This window comes from Marmota flaviventris, chromosome 10 (assembly GCF_047511675.1).
Source record: "Marmota flaviventris isolate mMarFla1 chromosome 10, mMarFla1.hap1, whole genome shotgun sequence".
Classification (NCBI taxonomy): domain Eukaryota; kingdom Metazoa; phylum Chordata; class Mammalia; order Rodentia; family Sciuridae; genus Marmota; species Marmota flaviventris.
The window spans coordinates 113,601,171-113,618,891 of NC_092507.1; the positions used below are offsets into that span (position 1 = coordinate 113,601,171).

Genomic DNA, 17,721 nt, shown 5'->3' on the forward strand with positions numbered 1-17,721 from the left:
AATACAGGAAATGTTTGTGGGCTCACATTCACACACACAATCCTGCTGCTGCTGCAAGGCTGGCCCATCCTTATGGCACCTTCTCTACCATGGTCTTGGCTCCTCCTTAGTCTTCTCATGGGTAAGTGCATCCCTCCCACCATCTTCTACCTGCCCTGCACAATGGTTTAGTCTAAGAATGGGCAATTTTCACTGAAGGTGCTGCCTCTGTGGGAACCAGACTCTGTGTGTGTGTGTGTGTGTGCGTGTGTGTGTGTGTGTTGTGTATGTGCGCACGTGCGTGCATGTGCACACATGTGCTTACGCCTTTGCAATAATCTCAGGTCATGCAGGCCCAGCCATGTCCTTGTCATCCTCACATTTCTTCTATTGATGTTGCACAAGAACTCTGGACATTTGCAGAGAGGCTGAATGATGGGGGCACCAGACAGGGGATCAGCCACACCCACTTCCAGGACCTGCCTTTTCTGCTTCTTGCCCTTTCAAGTGTGTTTCCTGAGACGTTCAGGTTTTTAAGGACCCATAGGGATGTTGCTTGGGATTTGTGTTCTGTAGTTGGTGCTCTGTGTCTTGTTCCACCTTTTACTTCTCCTGCTAGTCCCTAAGAGTCACCTCTCATCATGGATGGGGACTTCCATGTCCCCCAAATGACTTCAGGAGAGCATCTCAAGCCCAACGCATTGTGGGCTCTTCCTGCCCCTCTGGATTCTCACTGCTTGCCCACGACGAGGATCTGATCCCTGGCAGGAGATGGCTTGGCATGTGGGTTAAAAGAAGATAGTTCTTGAGAAAATTGTGGTGAGGGGCTGTGTTCTGGTCTATCTCCTGAGTTCCAAGCTTTCAGTTTTGTTCCCCCTCCAGGGTGAGTGGGGTGGGAGTGGGGTGGGCAGGGGGTGGGGCCAGATTATACAGGCTGTCAGAGTCACTTGCCTTCAAGATTGTCCCTACTCCCGCCTTTAACATGTTGATGATCCTCTTTAATGTGTTTAAAACTTGCAGATGATAAAGACTTTCACTTATGTGTAAAAAATTTTGATCTCTAATGCAATGCTAGGATGTGAATAAGGCAGGCAGTATTACCCCAGGTTTTCAGATGATAGACAGGGCTGGGAGCCTCAGTGACCATGCGCTGGCACAGGCAGGTGGTCAGTGAAACTGAAAGTCAGCACAGTGCAACTATTCAGCAGAATGCAACTATGGGAACAGGGCAGCAACAAGAGTCTCAGAGAACCACAGAGCCACCATTAAAGAGAGAACTGAAACCAGAAGTTGGATTCTTGTAACACCCCCTGCTTCAACTGCAGAGCATGCACATGGAGCTGTCTCCATGTCATGGTTTCTGGTCAGGCCCTTCCTTAGTGATCACTGTGTGTGTTTTAGAAAAGGGGTGTCAGTGTGATATGGGGGAGGAATTCAGTGTGGGAAATTCTGCTGTTGACAGTATCGTGTAGCATACAGAGCATCAATTTTAGGGTCAGAAGCACCTAGGTTTTAGTTTGAACTCTACCCTCCCTAGCTGAGGAGTATGAGCGAGTTTCTTAAGTTCTTTAAATTTCATGATCTCCATATGGAAATCGGGAAGAAGAATACCTACTTTACAGTTTTTGAGGAGGATTAAATGAAATATGTGTACAGAGTGCTCAGCCAAGTGTCTGGCTGTTGGGATTTGTGTCCTGCCTCTGACTCCTTTGTATCACTTTCCTTTCATCGGTGTCAGAAAACAGGATTCACGCCAAGGAGCCTGACACTCACCCCACCACACCTACCCATGAGGTGAACCCACCCAGGCTGACTTGTTTTATTAGTCAGGCATTAATCCCTTCCACCGTCTTCTCTCTTTGGGGAGCTACGGAATCTGGGGAAAGACACGCTACACAGTTATTTGTGTGAGGCAGAAGGAAGTACATGTTTAAAACAAAATTAGCCAATAAAATCTCAGAAATAGGGGAAGGCATGGCTGGGCTGGAAGTATGGAGCTTGGACAAGGCTGCATCAAGGGAATAGAACCTGAACTGAGCCCAGGGAGTTATTGTACTTGAGGGTTTAAGGGTACACAAAACTGTTTGTCCCTGGTAGGATTCCCCCAGGCTAGATATCAGACCTAGGGCCCAGTTTGGAGACAGGAAGGTCTACTGGTCAGTATCACCCTGCTGTGGGATGCTTCCCACTAGCTGGCTCCAGGCAGAGCTAGCCTCACGTCCTCCATGGAGGACGTGAGCATTGATCTGTCCAGTGGGTTCTGTGGTGAACACACCAAGATGCTGTGGTCCCCAGCATGGTGTGCATCCTCCCACTCATGGTGACCACAGGACTTCTTGGTTCTATTTTTAACAAGGAGGCTCCTCATCTGACTTAGGTGTTAGTGATATGAGCAGTGCTTCCAAATCCAAGTTCAAATCAGGACCCAGATCCCTCCTGAGCCGTGCTGCCTTTTCTCTCTAAATATCTGTGTGACAGACCTTGGTCAGTTTCAGATTTTCTGCCTTCTGGGATTGCATGTGTATGTGGCAAAAATACAGAGATGGTCCATGCTACTGAGAAATGGCAGCACAATTCACAACAACCAAGTTATGAAACCACCCTAGGTATCTCTCAACAGATAAATGGACACAGAAAATGTGGTATTTATACACAATGGAGTTTTACTCGGCCACAAAGAAGGAAATTACGTCATTTGAGGAAAAATGGATAAAACTGGAGAGCATCTTGTTGAGTTAAACAAACCAGTCTCAGAAAGTCCAGGGTCAGGTGTTTTCTCTCCGATGTGGAAGTTAGAAAAACATTTAAAAAGAGACCTCACAAAAATTGAAAGGAGACCATTAGAGTTGAGGAAGGGAGTCAGGGGGAAAGAGAAAAGAAGGGAAAGAAGAGGTACTGGGGAATGAAACTGGTCAAGTTATGTCATGTGCATGTACAAATACATCACAACAAAACCCACTATTGTATATGATCAAAAAGCATGAATGAAAATTTTTAAAAATCCTTAAAAAGTGTTCTACAAGGATGATGACTAGATTTAATGAAGTGCAAATTTGGTGCACTCACTAATTTATTCCAATGATGTTACATATCTTTAAGAATACTGATAGTGCCAGGCACAGTGGTGCTTGCCTGTCATCCCAGTGATTGGGGAGACCGAAGCAGGAGGATCACAAGTTCTAGACCAGCCTTAGCAATTTAGTGAGGCCTTAAGCAACTTAGTGAGTTTTGTCTTTTTGTCTCAAAGAAAAAAAATACTAATAGTGTACTTGAGAGGCTGAGGAAGGAGGATAGTGCAAGTTTGAGGTCAGCCTATGCAACCTAGTAAGACCTTGTCAAAAAATTAAAAAAATTTAAAAGAGCTGGTAGAGCACTTGCCCTGCTTGTGCAAGATCCTGTGTTCATTTCCCAGTCCTGAAAAGGGGGAGGGGGAAGAGGAAGAGAGGGAGGAGGAAGAGAAGGAATTCTAATAATTTGCTCTAATAATTATTATAAGTACTAATATTAGATAATGTTTTCTTGCTTTATTTCATTTAACCTTTTGAAATCCTAGATGACATTTCTATTTTACAGGTGAAAAAACTGAGATTCAGAGGGCTACCTGCCTGAGATCACACAGCTAGTAGTGCAAAAGTTTGAACTTGAGCAGTCTGCCTGGTGCCTGAGGGCTTACACTCTTCTCTTAAGTTCAGTGTAGGCTGGGATCTCAACCTCCGGCCCACTGAGCACCCTAAACTGGCTTGGCCACCACTACACTAGTCCCCCTGCTCCAGAAAGATGCACTTCAGGAATCCTGATGGGCCTCACAGGAGCTGGTTTCTGTTTGAGAGGTGGCTGGACAGACAAACAATTCTGGGGATGCTGTAAGACAGACAGTCTATGTTGTAGATGGGGCTGGGTCGGGTGAGTTCTGACCTAGCCTGTCAGCCAGTGACAGCAGGGATCATCAGGTACTTCCCCAGAATTGCCCTAGTTTCCCTTCCACTTGGCACCTGGGAGTCCTTGGATAGCATTTGGGTAGCCATTTCATCATATGTTAATGAGTTTGATACTGAAGAAGAGCCTCCTACGTGAAGGGGTGGGTACTCGCTCCTGCTCTAGTTCTACCACTAATTAGCTATGGAGTCTTGAGCAGGCCACCTCAATGCTTGAGGTCTCCATTTTCTCATCTATGACATGGGGATGGTCATCCCTTTCCTGACTCAGGCCCATTGTAACCTCCTGGCTCAGTCAGAATGCCCGGAAGTTTTTATTCTGTGTCCACAGGTCCAAGAATGTCCAGAGAGGACCCAGCACCTCTGGTGATAACTGGGACCCTAGGAGGGTCTGTCACTCTGCCCCTGCATGTGCTGCCAGAACAGCAGGTAGAGAGCATCTCCTGGATGTCCCGTTCAGTCCCTGGGGCAATTGCCACAGTCACCATAGCAGAAGCTGGAGGGCGAGACACCTTTTACCAGGCGGAGAGCCGGTACTGGGGCCGCATGAATGTGGTGGGTCCAGGCCACTCCCTGCAGATCGGCAATCTGAGCCAAGAGGATGCAGGGTACTACCGGGCCCGCATTAACCTGAGGACTTCCCTTATCACTCATATCCAGGAGTACCAGCTGCAAGTCTTTGGTGAGTGTTCTGGGGCAGGTGGATGGGGGGCCGTGTCAGTTTCACAGTCATTATTTTAGTCATATTTAGTAACATTTACAGCTTACTTTCCAATTAGAAGACTGACATATTCTTACTCTAAAAAAAAAATTATCTAAATTAAGGTTACCTGGAAGAGTCTCCTAAAAAATGTCAAAGCCTAGGATCTGCCTCAGACCAATCGAAACAGAACTCTTTGGTAGGTAGTGACCAGGTAACAGAATTTCAGGCCCTGAGAACTAAGTTTTGCCACAACCTACTCATGGGGCTTTGAAGCTTCCTCATTATTAAAATAGGAACACCATCTTCTGCAACAATGAACGCTCTAAATAAATGTGGGGAACTGGATGTGGTGGTCCACTCCTGTAACCTCAGCAACTTGGTCAGCCTCTGCAACTCAACAAGATCTGTCTCAAAATAAAAAAAAGTAAAAGTTAACAATAAAAAAATAAATGTAGAGAGAAGCAATTATATTCCTTAAAGAAACTTTAAATAAATTACCAGGGAAAACTACAAAGGAAACAGTAAAGGTAGCAGTTAAGAATATATAGCACTAGAAAAGCCAGCACCTGGCTGATCTGGAAGATACCATGAGTCACTTTTTGATTCAGACAGTTCATTACTTATACAGATAGTCAAAGGAAGAAAAACCAAAAGGCCTCCCCAGTTCCTTGTTCCATTCACCAGAAAAGATACCACTGAAGCAAAAGGGGTCAGATGACTATGATGTGAGCTGTGGGACACATGATGCTGGGGAGTCTGTTCTTGCAATGAGGAGGTTTTATGGTCCACTGCTCTCTTCTGCAGGGGAAGCCGCATACCTCATTAGAGCCCAAGGCTAAAGGAAGTGTCTCATGATTGCCTTCCAGGGAAGAGAGGGGAAGAGAGGGGGAGAGAGGGAGAGAGAGGGAGGGAGAGGGAGGGAGAGGGAGAGAGAGGGAGAGAGAGGGAGGGAGAGGGAGGAGAAGGAGGGAGAGGGAGGGAGAGGGAGGGAGAGGGAGAGAAGGGAGAGTTCTTTCCAGGAGTGCTTCCCAAGCCTTTTAGCCTCTTGTGTTCTGAAATTTTGGCCCAATACAGATTAGCTGTGGTTCAAACTTAGCCTGAGGAAGATGTTCAAGGTCTCTGGGGGTCATGACAGAGTGGTTCCCCCGCAGTGGTTAGGTGGGCAAGGTAGGGAGGCTGACTGAGGGGGACACAGGGAAACTAACTGACAGAGGAGGGTAGGAGTCTTGCCATTCTCTTTGGTTGTGTGTTAGAAAATATTCCCATGAGATGGAGCCATTGGTCTAGTGGGGGATGTTGGGATTGCTCCCTTGTCAGGTACACACAGTTGGAGATTTGGGGCCTGGGCTGGTTACAGCCAGTTCTTAGCAACAAGAGGGGTGGAGCTGTGGGAACCTGGGTAGGACGTTCACTAGGGTGGGCCCAAAGCTGGTGGGAAAGACCTCTCAACATGCTATGGCTATCCTGCCAAGATGTGCTCCACATGGAATAGTGTTGATTGATTTGTGGGCAAGAGATGGGGGTCTACTGATCTACCAGGGGGAGGCTCTCCCCTCAGCCTTTCACTCTGGGTTGATGCCCAGTGGCACAACCATGAAAATAAGCCAGGATTTTATCCTTCACAGAGCATTTCCCAAGTCACTGGCACCTCACAACAGCCCTGCCAGTGGGCAGGCAAGGGTTTGTATTCTCAGTTAAGGAAACCAAGTCCACAACACAGAACTAAGCAGGTGGAAGATTTGGAAAGAGAACGGTGTTAGTTTTTCTGTTGTTGTGACCTAAAATATCTATCCTGCCAGTCTCACAGTCATTGCTAGGAGGAAAAGTTTATTTTGGTTCACCGTTTCAGAGGTTCGGTCCTTGGCTGGCTGAATCCATGGCTCTGGGCCTGAGGTGAGGCAGAATGTCATGGTGCCTGAGAAGCAGGGAGAGAGAGGGAGGAGCCTGGGGAAGATATGATCCCCGAGGGCATGCCCAGAGAGTTATTCCTCCAGTCATGCCCCACCTACCTATAGTTACCACCTAGGTAGTGCATTCAAATTATTAGTTCATCAAATGAATTAATCCACTGATTAGGATACAGCTCTTATAATTTAACCATATCACCTCCTACATTAACATGGGAGCTTCTGAGGGACACCTCATATCAAAACCATAACAAGAATTTAGGTTACCTGATGCTGTGTCTTGTGCCCTGGTTCCTTGGCTTCCTGTTATGAGACATAAAAAGTCTGGTGATCCATTTTCAAAATACAATATTTAGCTTAAAATGTAAAATGACTTGGCATGTAAGAAAGGCAGCTGAAGGGGAGAGAATGAAAAGAATTACAGTTAATACCAAATATAGAAATTCATAGCCTCTTGACAAACAGGAGGTGAGAAGAAGGGGGCCCAGCCTGACCAACAGAGATGCACTGTGTTCTCACCCAAAGGGACTCAATCCAAAGGGACTTTCCTGCCACAAGAGAACCCAGGGAGGTAAGGACAACAAAAGGTGTATTTCTTTGAATAACCCAACTGGAGACAGTAAAACTTAGCTGACGTTCGGGAAGACTGTATACCCCATAGTACTCAGACAATGAAGAACCAGAGGAGGGACCTTGTGCTCTAGGGGACAGAATGCTGGTTGTACCCAATCTGGGTGTGCCTGCTTCCCCAGACACCTGCACTTGCAAAACTCCTTGCTTTTGCTAGACCTCATGTCCCTCAGTCCATTCTTTGGGTTTGGACAGATGAGTGCGTTTCTCACACGGCATGTGACAATCTTTAGCTCTCTGAATTAGTGAAGACTCTAAGAAGAGAGCCTGCAAAAATCAAAGGGGAAAGGGTTTACATGCTAGAGTTTGGTCTATAAGACACTGCGGTGAGGCAGCAGAAAGTTACTTACCAGTGGGAGTTCAAGTTGCTTTCTCCCAGGGGACACTCCTGGGGCTGCAGTGAGCTGGGCCACAGGACTGAGGATGAATAGCAGAGTGTCCTCCTCCCATGCTCTATGGCTTGGTCAAGCCTGTCTTGGTCGTCTGTTGTTCTTGCTTCCTCTCCCAAATGCTCCTGGTTCTGGCAAATAATGGGAAGGGGGCATCTGAGGAATAGTATGGGGGTGCATGGGCCAGGGGGAAAAGGATAGCAAGGCAGTGGAAATGGGTGGAAGAAACCTCAAAAACACAGGACCACATCCTCTCCAGGCCCTGGTCAATATTTGGAAGCTCAGGGCATGCCGCAGAGCCCCCTACTGGGGAAAGATGTAATTACAACACAGTCCCCGGCCTGTGTTCCTTTATTCCATATAGGGGTAGGAACCCAGGCCAAATCCACTGGATCTGAGTTTGGGATTCATCACTTTGGGCAAATTACTTAAGCATTCTAAGCCTGTGAAATAGAATAGATATAACACATCCTTATGTAGTTCATGGAATTGTTCTGGAAATCAAAAGAGATATTAAGTGACACTTCCTCGTAAAGCCTAAAACTCTAGAGTAGATGTGGGCAGATCCTGCCTCTGTTGTTCCTTATGTAAACTCAGGGTGGTGCAGGGTTTTGGGTGACAATGTATTGTGTTTTCTATCTTGTAAACAAGAAGGGTTTCCCAGTCCTCACTTTGTTCCATTTTGCACACTCAGAAAAGCTGGTCCCACCCCGCGTCACACTGAGCTCCAGGATTGGTGATAATGGAAACTGCATCATCATCCTGACATGTGTGGCAGAAAGCGGAGGAGACACTGTGGCCTACAGCTGGACACCACTGGGTCCCCGGACTGTGATATCCCATGGAGGGTCTGTCCTCAGTGTTTCCTTGAGGCCAGAGGACAGTGTTCTGACCTTTACCTGCATAATCAAGAACCCAGTCAGCAACAGCAGCTCCCACCCAGTCTCAGTGCCACACATTTGTACAGGTACCTGGATCCTCAAGTACAGGTACCCCAGGAACTCAAGCATGCACCCTGAACAGCAGCTCTAGAGTGGACAGAAGGTGGAGAAGCAATCCTTATTCTTTCCAGCCCTGGATAGGGGAGAATAACACCCTTGAGATGATAAGATGGGCCTAGAGTGGGTGGGTTTGGAGTGACAAAGTCTGTGGCTTCCCTTAGTGGGCAGGGAGACACTGACACTTTCCTTTCTCTGTCTGCAGGGTCAGGAATCCTGGGAGAAGTCACAGTGGGAAAGGTAGTGATTGGCACCCTTGGGGAGTCAGTCATTCTGCCCCTGGAGGTCCCAGTGGAGCAGGAGATAGAAAGTGTCACATGGAGCTCCAAAGGGCTTATTGCTGTTTTGCAACCAGGACCAGCTGGCAAGCCAGTCCTGGTTTCTGAGATTCAGGGACCATACAGTGGACGACTGTATCCTCATTATGATTATTCTCTTCAAATTAGCCCCTTGGGGCTGTGGGACTCTGGTGCTTATAAAGCTTGCATAAGTCTGCGTTCTCCCCTGACCAACATCACCAAGGATTTCACCCTGCATGTCTACGGTGAGGAGGGGAGGAGGGATGCACATTAATTTTTTCACCCTTGTCTTTTCTTACTTCCCTGGACCTGAGCTCTCTCATAGCTTGAGACTCTTCTTGGCACAGGGAGGCTGAAGAAGCCCAATATCACTGTCCGCTCCCAGATCATGAGGAACAGGACCTGCTTCGTCACCTTGGCCTGCTTCGTGGAAGAAGATGGAGAAGATGTTCAGTACAGCTGGGACCCCCATGGCCAAGGGGAAGTTGTGTCCCATGGAGGAACCACTCTCAGGGTCTCCTGGAGATCTGGGGACAGTGGCAGCTACCGCTGCACTGCCAGGAATCCAGTCAGCCAGAACTCTAGTTCCATCCCCGTGAGGCCCCTCTGTTCAGGTAATGGCTTTCTTCTGTAACCCTTTTCTTCTTCATGGTGAGGTCCAAATTCTCAGCATTCTGCCTTCCTTCCTCTTGGATCCAGATTTTTTAAAAAAGGAAGAAAAAGGGAGAGTTTGTTATTTGCACCAGGAGATGAGGGCTTTGGAACCACCATCGCAGGGCCCACTCTGTCCACTTTCTCTGTCAGTCTCTGATCCTTTTCGCCTCTATCTGCTGCAGACTCAGCTGGGCTTCTGCTCATTTTGGGAAGTCCCTGGAGGAAGGTGCTCCTCATTCCCACTCAGTCCTGCAGAGTCCACAAGGAGGGACCCCAGGCCTCCCTTGACTGTGTCCTTAGAGAAGCCTCAGCTCTTCCCCCCTGCCTAGAGTTGGTCTGAGAGGGACCAATACTGGGATCCTCTGCTGGGCATCATGACCTCCCCTGGCTTCTCCTTTTCAATTGGGTCACAGGCCTTGGCAGGAAATCATCTTGGTTAAAACACATTCTGTTTCTCTCCTTTTTTCAGAAGCAGTGACTTCTGAAACAGCAGCTGCCCACTCTCTCCAGTTATTCAACCATTCACTTTGCAATCCCTTGCTGCTGGTTTGCCCCCAGCAATATCCCAGTGGTTAAATTCAGTGGATTCTGGGGCTGGGGCTGTAGCTCAGTGGCAGAGCGCTTGCCTGGCTTGTGTGAGACACAGGGTTCGATCCTCAGCACCACATAAAAATAAACAAGTAAAATAAAGGCATTCCGTCCATCTACAACTACAAAAACATTTTTTAAAAATTCAGTGGATTCTGAATTCTCCCAGCACTTGACACATTTCCTTAGTCACCTGGGTGACTCTCTCGTGGGGACCTCTTCTTCCAGATCACAATCCTGCTCAGGACTGGTGCTGCTCTTCTGTTGGGCCTTTCTCTACTCCTTCCATTTTCTTCTGTTGCTCAAGGCATAAATTCAGGGGTCATTTTGAGGCTTCCTCTTTCCCACCCCCACCAGCCGATTGTTTACTTTCCGGTAACTGTTTGAGCCACAACCTATAGCCTCCTAACCATTTTCTTTCCCAATCATCTTCCTGATTGCACTGCCAGAGGGTTAATTCAAAATTAAGAAATGCTTGTGCTTAAAATCCTATGATGCTGTAGGGAATAGAGAGATGTTGAATGAAAAGTGCACAGTTTCAGATAGACAAGATGATAGATTTTGAGATCTATTGGTTAGCAGGGCTGCTATAGTCAATAATAATATATTATAGGGGCACAGGATGTGTCTTAGTGGTACAGCACTTGCCTAGCATGCATGAGGCCCTGGGTTCAGTTCCCAGCAACAACCAAAAAATATGTGTTATATATTTCAAAATAATCGAGATAATTCATCTCACATGTCTCACCATAAAAAAGATAGTCAAAGGAAGTGATGAATATGTTAATTAACTTGATTTAATCATGTCACATTGTATACATATATCAAAATATCACATTATATCTCATACATGTGTATAAATATGATGTGTTAATTAAAAACATTAATATTTTGGGGGAATACTGGGGATTGAACCCAGGGGCACTTTACCATTGAGCTACATCTTCAACCCTTTTTATTTTTTATTTTGAGACAGGGTCTCATTAAGTTGCTAAGGATGGTCTGGACCTTGTGATCCTCCTGTTTTAGCCTCCTGAGTTGGGTCATTTAAATTTTTTAAAAATAATACTAATTTATTATTATTAATTTTAAATAATAAATTTAAATATTTTAAATAAAAATTAAATATAAAAATATTAATAATTTTTAAATAATAAACATTTAAAATTTTATTATTAGCCAGGTGCAGTGGCACCTGTATGTGTGTGCCACTGCACCTGGCTAATAATAAAATTTTAAATGTTAAAAAAAAACATGTCTATGGTATCTGCCCACTATCTAAGGTATAAGTATCTTAGTGCCTATTTATTCATTTTAGTAATAGACATTCACTGAGGATGTTTTATGCACCCTTGTTGTTCCACCGAAGTGGAAGTGAAGAAGAGATTCCGATAATTCCCAGCCCTCAGGGAACTCACAGTTATAGTCAATACAACCTGTATCTGACAGTTTTTGACCAACTTGTCTTCCAGTTAATGTTAGTAAATGACTTTAGCATAGTATTGTGTTAAACACAGCACCGAATGTGCTATATTCTGGGCTTTATGTGTCTGCCTCCTTCACTGAACTGTCATTGAAATCCATTCTTATCTTTCTCTGCATCTCCAATACACAACAGGTAATAGGTGTTTGAAAATGTGGGTCTGCAAATTATTCTGTGTGCAAGTATGAATATGTCACAATGCATCCCAGTCAGTTATAAATAAACAGAAGACCAACAGAGTAGAGGAAGGGGTTGGAGATGGGGGGGCGGGGCTCAAAATGGAGAAAACTATGTTATATGCATTTATGAATATGTCAAAATGAACCCCTATAATGTATAACTACAGTGCACTTAAAAAAAATCCTGGAGCATCTGTTCTGGGGGTCACAGGACACAAGGAAATATGATATTAATTTCAGATATTCACATTTTCCCTCTCACTCTGGGAGGCCTGGAGGATATTCCAGCTCTATTCATAGATTTCATTTTCTAAAGGAGCCATCCTTCCTATTCATGCCTCTGGCTTTTCTACCTTGAAAATCAATTTTCTGTTTTTTTTTTTTTTGTTGTTGTTGTTGTTTGGTTTTGTTTCCCCAGTTTTTCTCTACCTTTTATTCCAATTCCTAACCAGTGGTCATTGTTCATTCAGCTTCCCTCCTATCTTGTTCCCTGAGGAAAGAGTTTCTCCTCTTTTGGATCCTGGGAGCTTTGAGGATTGAGTGGATTTGAATTTGACACTGCAGAGGGCAAGAAGAAGAATAGAAAGCAGGCAGTCAGCTGGAGGGAGAGATTAAGAATTCTGCACAAGGAGCACAGGGGATGCAGCCCCTTCTGAGGTGGGTGAGCGAGGGACTCTGATATTGACTGAAGCATAAAATCTATTTTATTTGCAAACCGAGTTCAAAATTACCAACAAGCTGCTACGCCTCTAATTGTTCAAAATAATCTGTTTATGTTTTGTTTACGTGTGTTTTAAAATGGTCAGAAAGAAAAAGAAGCTTATTCATTTAAGGAAAATGGAATGATTTGAAACATAAAAAGTTAATAAAATTATTAAGTGTTGTTTGTATACATTATTAATGTTAGCAGTCTTATTGGTTGATGCCTGCATCCCTATGTTGGAGTGTTAATCCTATGTTTCCTTTGAGCAGTTACAAAGTTCTGGTCTAATTCCTGGGTCTTTGATCCATTCTGAATTGACTTTTGTGCAGGGTAAGAGATAAGGATCTAGTTTTCTTCTTGTTCATATGGATACCTAGTTTTTCCAGCACCATTATTAAAAAGACTGTCTTTTCCCAAAGGTAAGTTTTTGGCACCTTTGTCAAGGATGAGATGACTGTATCTGTGTGTGCTTATCTCTGTGTCTTCTATTTTATTCTGTTGTCAGTTTTGATGCCAATTCCATGCAGTTTTTATTACTATAGCTCTATAGTATAATTTTGACAAGGGGATCGAGGGGAAGGGAGGAGAGGGAAAGGGGTGATACTAGTGAATGAAACCCTCCAGATTATACTATGTGCAAATATGAACATATAACATAACATATAACAATGAATTCTACTTTGTGTAGAATTATAATATACCAATTAAAAAATAATCAAATAGGCCAGGCATAATGGCCCATGCAGCTTGGGAGACTGAGGCAGGAGGATCACAAGTTCAAGGCTAGTCTCAGCAATTTAGTGAGGCCCTAGGCAACTTAGTGAGACCCTGTCTTAAAATAAATAATAATAATAAATTAAAAAACAAACTGAAAAAGGGCTGGAAATGTGGCTCAGTGGTTAAGTGTTCCTAAGTTCAATCCCTGGTACTAAAATAAATAAATAAGTAAAATAAAAATATATATATAAAAACATAAATAGAAGACCAGTAGAAAAGAGGAAGATCAGGAGGATGGGAAGAAGAGAGAGAAAGGAGAAGTACTGCAGAATGAAATGGAGCAAATTATGTCATGTGCATGTGTGGATATGTCACAATGAACCCCAACTATTATACAGAATTATAACTCACTAATAAAAACATGATAAAGTTAATTGGGAAGTCATTAGGCTGAGATGGCTTCCGTGTTCTAGGTTCCTCAAGAAGCAAACAGAAACTCAACCCCGAGTGACCCAACCAGTCAGAAATCACCAGCTGACCTCTAGCTAGGGACTTTCCTTTTTAACCAAATATGTGTTTTGTTTGTCTTACTCCCATAAACACTTTAAAAATGATTTCCCCCTCGTATTCCCCCTAACCCTGAACTTCTTGTGGTGTAGAGCTGCCTGATTTTGAATCACTGTTGACTCAAATATAACTTAAACAATTTCAATGTGCTTAGCTTTATTTTTCAACAGTTGCCATCTCATTTTTGAATCATTTCTTATCGGTGCATAATAATTATACAGAATAGTGGGTTTCATTGTGGGATTTCTGCACACACTGATAATTTAATCAGTTTTGCTTCCCAGTACTTCCCCTCGCCCTCTCCTCCTCTGAATCCCCTTCCTCTATGCAATGGGTCTCCTTTCTGTTCTCACGACATGGTCAGCTCATTTTTGACAAAGCCCTTATCACAGTTTGCCAGTATGCACTTATTTGTTGGCTTCCTTGATTACTGTCTGTTCCCCTCCCCACCAGCTGATAGTCTGGTGGGAGAGGCAGACAAGTCCTGTTTCTGTTTTCTTCATAACTGTAAGCCCAGGAGCTGGCAGAGTATCTGACTAGTAAAGAGAATTCAATATTCACTGAACAAATGAATGGATGGATGAGAGTTGTTATTATTTTCTGATAAGATTTAAAGACTATCTGGAGATTTCACAAAGCCCTGGGACCTACACACTAGAGTATGTTTTCTTTTTCTGCTTTTGATAGAAGGAAGAAGGAAATGGAATCTTTATCCTAAAATTTCCTTGAATGCTTAAATACTTGATGAAGAAAAAGGGCAAAAATAGTCATTTATGTCTTGTTTTGACAGCAAGCTGCTCTAGAGAGCTAGGTAGGATGATGAAAGATTTGAGCCGTACATAAACAACTGAACCAAAAGGAAAATTTAGGCATGAGAGAGACCTTGGATCTCTTCTTGTTTTCTCACTCTCACCTGATTACCTTGTTTCCTACTTCACTCACGGTGAGAATTGACAAACTTCACCTATTATAAACTCTTTGGCAATTTATTCTGAAATATAAATGGACAGACAAGATCACAAACTATTAGAGGATAGCCTATAACATGAAATACAGTCTCCAAACCAACTGGATTGAGGTCTCACCACACTCAGACAGCAAACTAAGAGAGAAAAACAAGAGATACAGGAAACAAGAGAGGGGGAAAGGACTTCTCTTCCTGTCCACTCTTTTATTTGGACCTAGCACACTACAAAATACAAATATATCTGTATTAAAAAGGGCTGTCACAAATTGCCAGTTGATACATAAAAATATTTTGTAGATGATTTGAAGCATAAAAATCACCTCAATCCTTTTCATTTACTTAGATAAAGGAAACTATAATGATATTATAATGATATAATATATAAAGATATATTATAGGTACACTCTGAATTATTACTCCTACCAGTATTTCTTGTCATTTTCAGATGCTTTCAGATGTTGTAGTTTAAAATTTTATTGGTCCATAATGATTCTACATGATACCGGGATTCATTGTCAAATATATGCATATAACATAATTTGATCAATTTCATTCACCAGTACTTCCCCTTTCTCCTATTTCCTCCTTCCCCTGGTCCCCTCCCCCTATCTTTTTCATCTTCCTTCCATTTTTATGAGATCCATTTCCCCCCACTTTTGTTTCCCTCTCTAGCTACCACATATGACAGAAAACCTATAACCCTTGACTTTCTGAGTCTAGTTAATTTCACATGATTTTTTCTGAGTTCCAACAATTTTCATACAAATGACATCCATTGTGTGTATATATACTTCTTTATCCATTCCTCTGTTGACGGACACCTAGGCTGTTGTGAATTGCTTGGCTATAAACATGGGTTTGCATGTATTGCTATAGTGCGCTGGCTTTAATTCATTAGGATAAACACCAAGGAGTGGTATAGCTGGGTCATATGGGGGTTCCATTCCTAGTCTTTAAAGGAGCCTCCATACTGATTTCCATCATCATTTTGCTCATTTATATTCACACCAAAAGTGTGTAAGTGTTCCTGGCAAAGGACTTGTCAGAATGGTGAACTGAAGAAGTCTCAGAGTGAGAGCTGTGCAGCAATACCAGAACAACTGGGAAAAGACATTGTCAACTACAGGAAAAACAGAGTTGTTAGAAATAGAATCATGGAATTATAATACTCTACATGACTCAAGTGTGCATGCACGTTAGCACAAACACTGAGTCTAATTTTAAAAAAGCTATGGCATCACATGTCCTTACAAAGTGGGCAGAAAGGTCTGTGTGTTGGTGAGGAGCCATAGAGGGAACGAAGTGGGACAGGGTGGGGACAGGGAAATGGGAATGAAGTACTTATGTTCATAGCAGGAATCAATAAATCATGTCTAAAATTAAAAAAAAATAGTAGAGCAAATATATGATTGCTAAATATTAAGAAGATATCACAAGAAATAATCCCAGTGGCTCAGGAAGCTGAGGAAGGAGGATCACAAGTTCAGTGCCAGCCTCAGCAACTTAGCGATGGCCTAAGCAACTCAGTGAGACACTGTCTCTAATAAAATACAAAAAAAAAGGGCTAGGGATGTGGGTCAGTGATTAAGTGCCCATGAGTTCAAGCCCCAGTATCAAAAAAAGAAAAATAAATAGATCAAATAATTCATATTTGTTGCCTATGAGAAGTAGCAGTTCTGGGTGTGATGTGGCAGAGTTTTGCTATTTTTTTTAAAATCACAAGTTTATTGTACTAGTTGAATTTAAAAACTATCTATGTAGTATTTTGAAATGATTAAAATGTTAAAAAAAAAAAAAAAGCTGGGTGCAGTGGCAGATGCCTGTAATCCCAATGACTCCAGAGGCTGAGGCATTAGGATTGCAAATTCAAGGTCAGCCTTAGTAACTTAATGGGGTCCTGTCTTAAAATAGAAAAATAAAAAAAGGGCTGGGTATGTAGTTTAGTGGTAAAGCACCCCTGGGTTCAATTGCCAGTACAAAAAAAAAAGTTAAAAAAAAAAACACACCAAGAAATAAAGAACAATATCAACAACAAACTCCTCAAAGGTCTAGGAAATTGACCTGAAGTAAAGGGGAGGGAGAGTTCTGTAGGAAGAGTGAATAGTTTAAACAAAGGGCAGAGATTAGCCACTACATTTTTAGTTAAAGCAAATAAATACAGAGTTGGAACCAACAAAATTCAACATTACTAACTAGTTAATATTTGTGCTTATTTTAAAAAAAAACTAATAAAACTTTAGAGCTAGGGAAGCAATTCAGAGTATCAGCCACCTTGCTTATTGTTCCACACAGCTGTTATCTGGACACCCCAGACAGCAGGAACTCTGAAAGCTAATGCACAGTTGTTGAAGGCACAGACTTGTAAACCCACACCTGTCACAGAGCACTGTTTGCTCTTTGCATCTGATGAGAACCAGCATCCCTTAACTCATAGGCAAGGAGGAAGAATTAGTTCAGTGTCTCTTTTCAAGATCTTGGAGAAATCAACAGTGTTTTGTGAGAGTGAAATGCTTCGTTGGCCAGCCTCCAACCTCAGCTTGATGGCAGAACAAGAGGCTGATTCCTGACGGAGAGAGTCCTGAGGTATGGAAAGCCCCAGATTCTCCCAGAGGAGGATAGCTCAACTCCCGCAGTAGCCTCCCCCAAACCCAGGGATATGGGCATCTAGTGGACATTATTTGAGGTGTGAGGTATGAGCTTGGATTCCAAGAGCCCTCCCTGCTTGCCCAGTTGCTGCAGCAGCAGCTCCTGTCTGGCTTTCTTCTGTACTCCTGGAAGGAGAAAACAGGGAGAAAGAGAAGGCAATGGCTGACCCTTAGAAATAAATTGTCATCCTATAAGAGTAAGTTGACAGTGCAGACCATGCAGGAAAAACAACATCAACAACAACAACAAAAAACTGTTGGGCTCTCCCACCTTTATTTATTTAATTTTTTGGCTGAAAAGTAAAAGCCACAGTTTGGCTTCTCTACAGTTTTATCCACTCACTCGTTAAATTCCGATGGTCACTGTGCATGCCCTGT

At 43.4% G+C, this 17,721-nt stretch overlaps 1 protein-coding gene across 1 annotated transcript; it reads left to right on the plus strand.

The window, feature by feature from the left end:
* Window positions 1-41: 41 nt before the first annotated feature.
* Window positions 42-12,571, plus strand: LOC114104616 (T-lymphocyte surface antigen Ly-9-like). The gene is made up of 6 exons (XM_027950823.3): window positions 42-121; window positions 4,246-4,596; window positions 8,238-8,510; window positions 8,747-9,085; window positions 9,188-9,454; window positions 12,215-12,571. Exons 1-6 carry the CDS (start codon window positions 73-75, stop codon window positions 12,292-12,294), a joined length of 1,359 nt encoding a protein of 452 aa, XP_027806624.2. The 5' UTR covers window positions 42-72; the 3' UTR covers window positions 12,295-12,571.
* The last annotated feature ends 5,150 nt before the right edge of the window (window positions 12,572-17,721 follow it).

Excerpts from the sequence above, each read along its gene's own strand:
- LOC114104616 (XM_027950823.3), top strand. The coding sequence starts at position 73 with ATGGCACCTTCTCTACCATGGTCTTGGCTCCTCCTTAGTCTTCTCATG. Across the intron at positions 8,511-8,746 it reads AGTGCCACACATTTGTACAG|GGTCAGGAATCCTGGGAGAA; the intron begins GTACCTGGATCC and ends CTCTGTCTGCAG. Across the intron at positions 9,455-12,214 it reads CGTGAGGCCCCTCTGTTCAG|CTTCCCTCCTATCTTGTTCC; the intron begins GTAATGGCTTTC and ends TTGTTCATTCAG.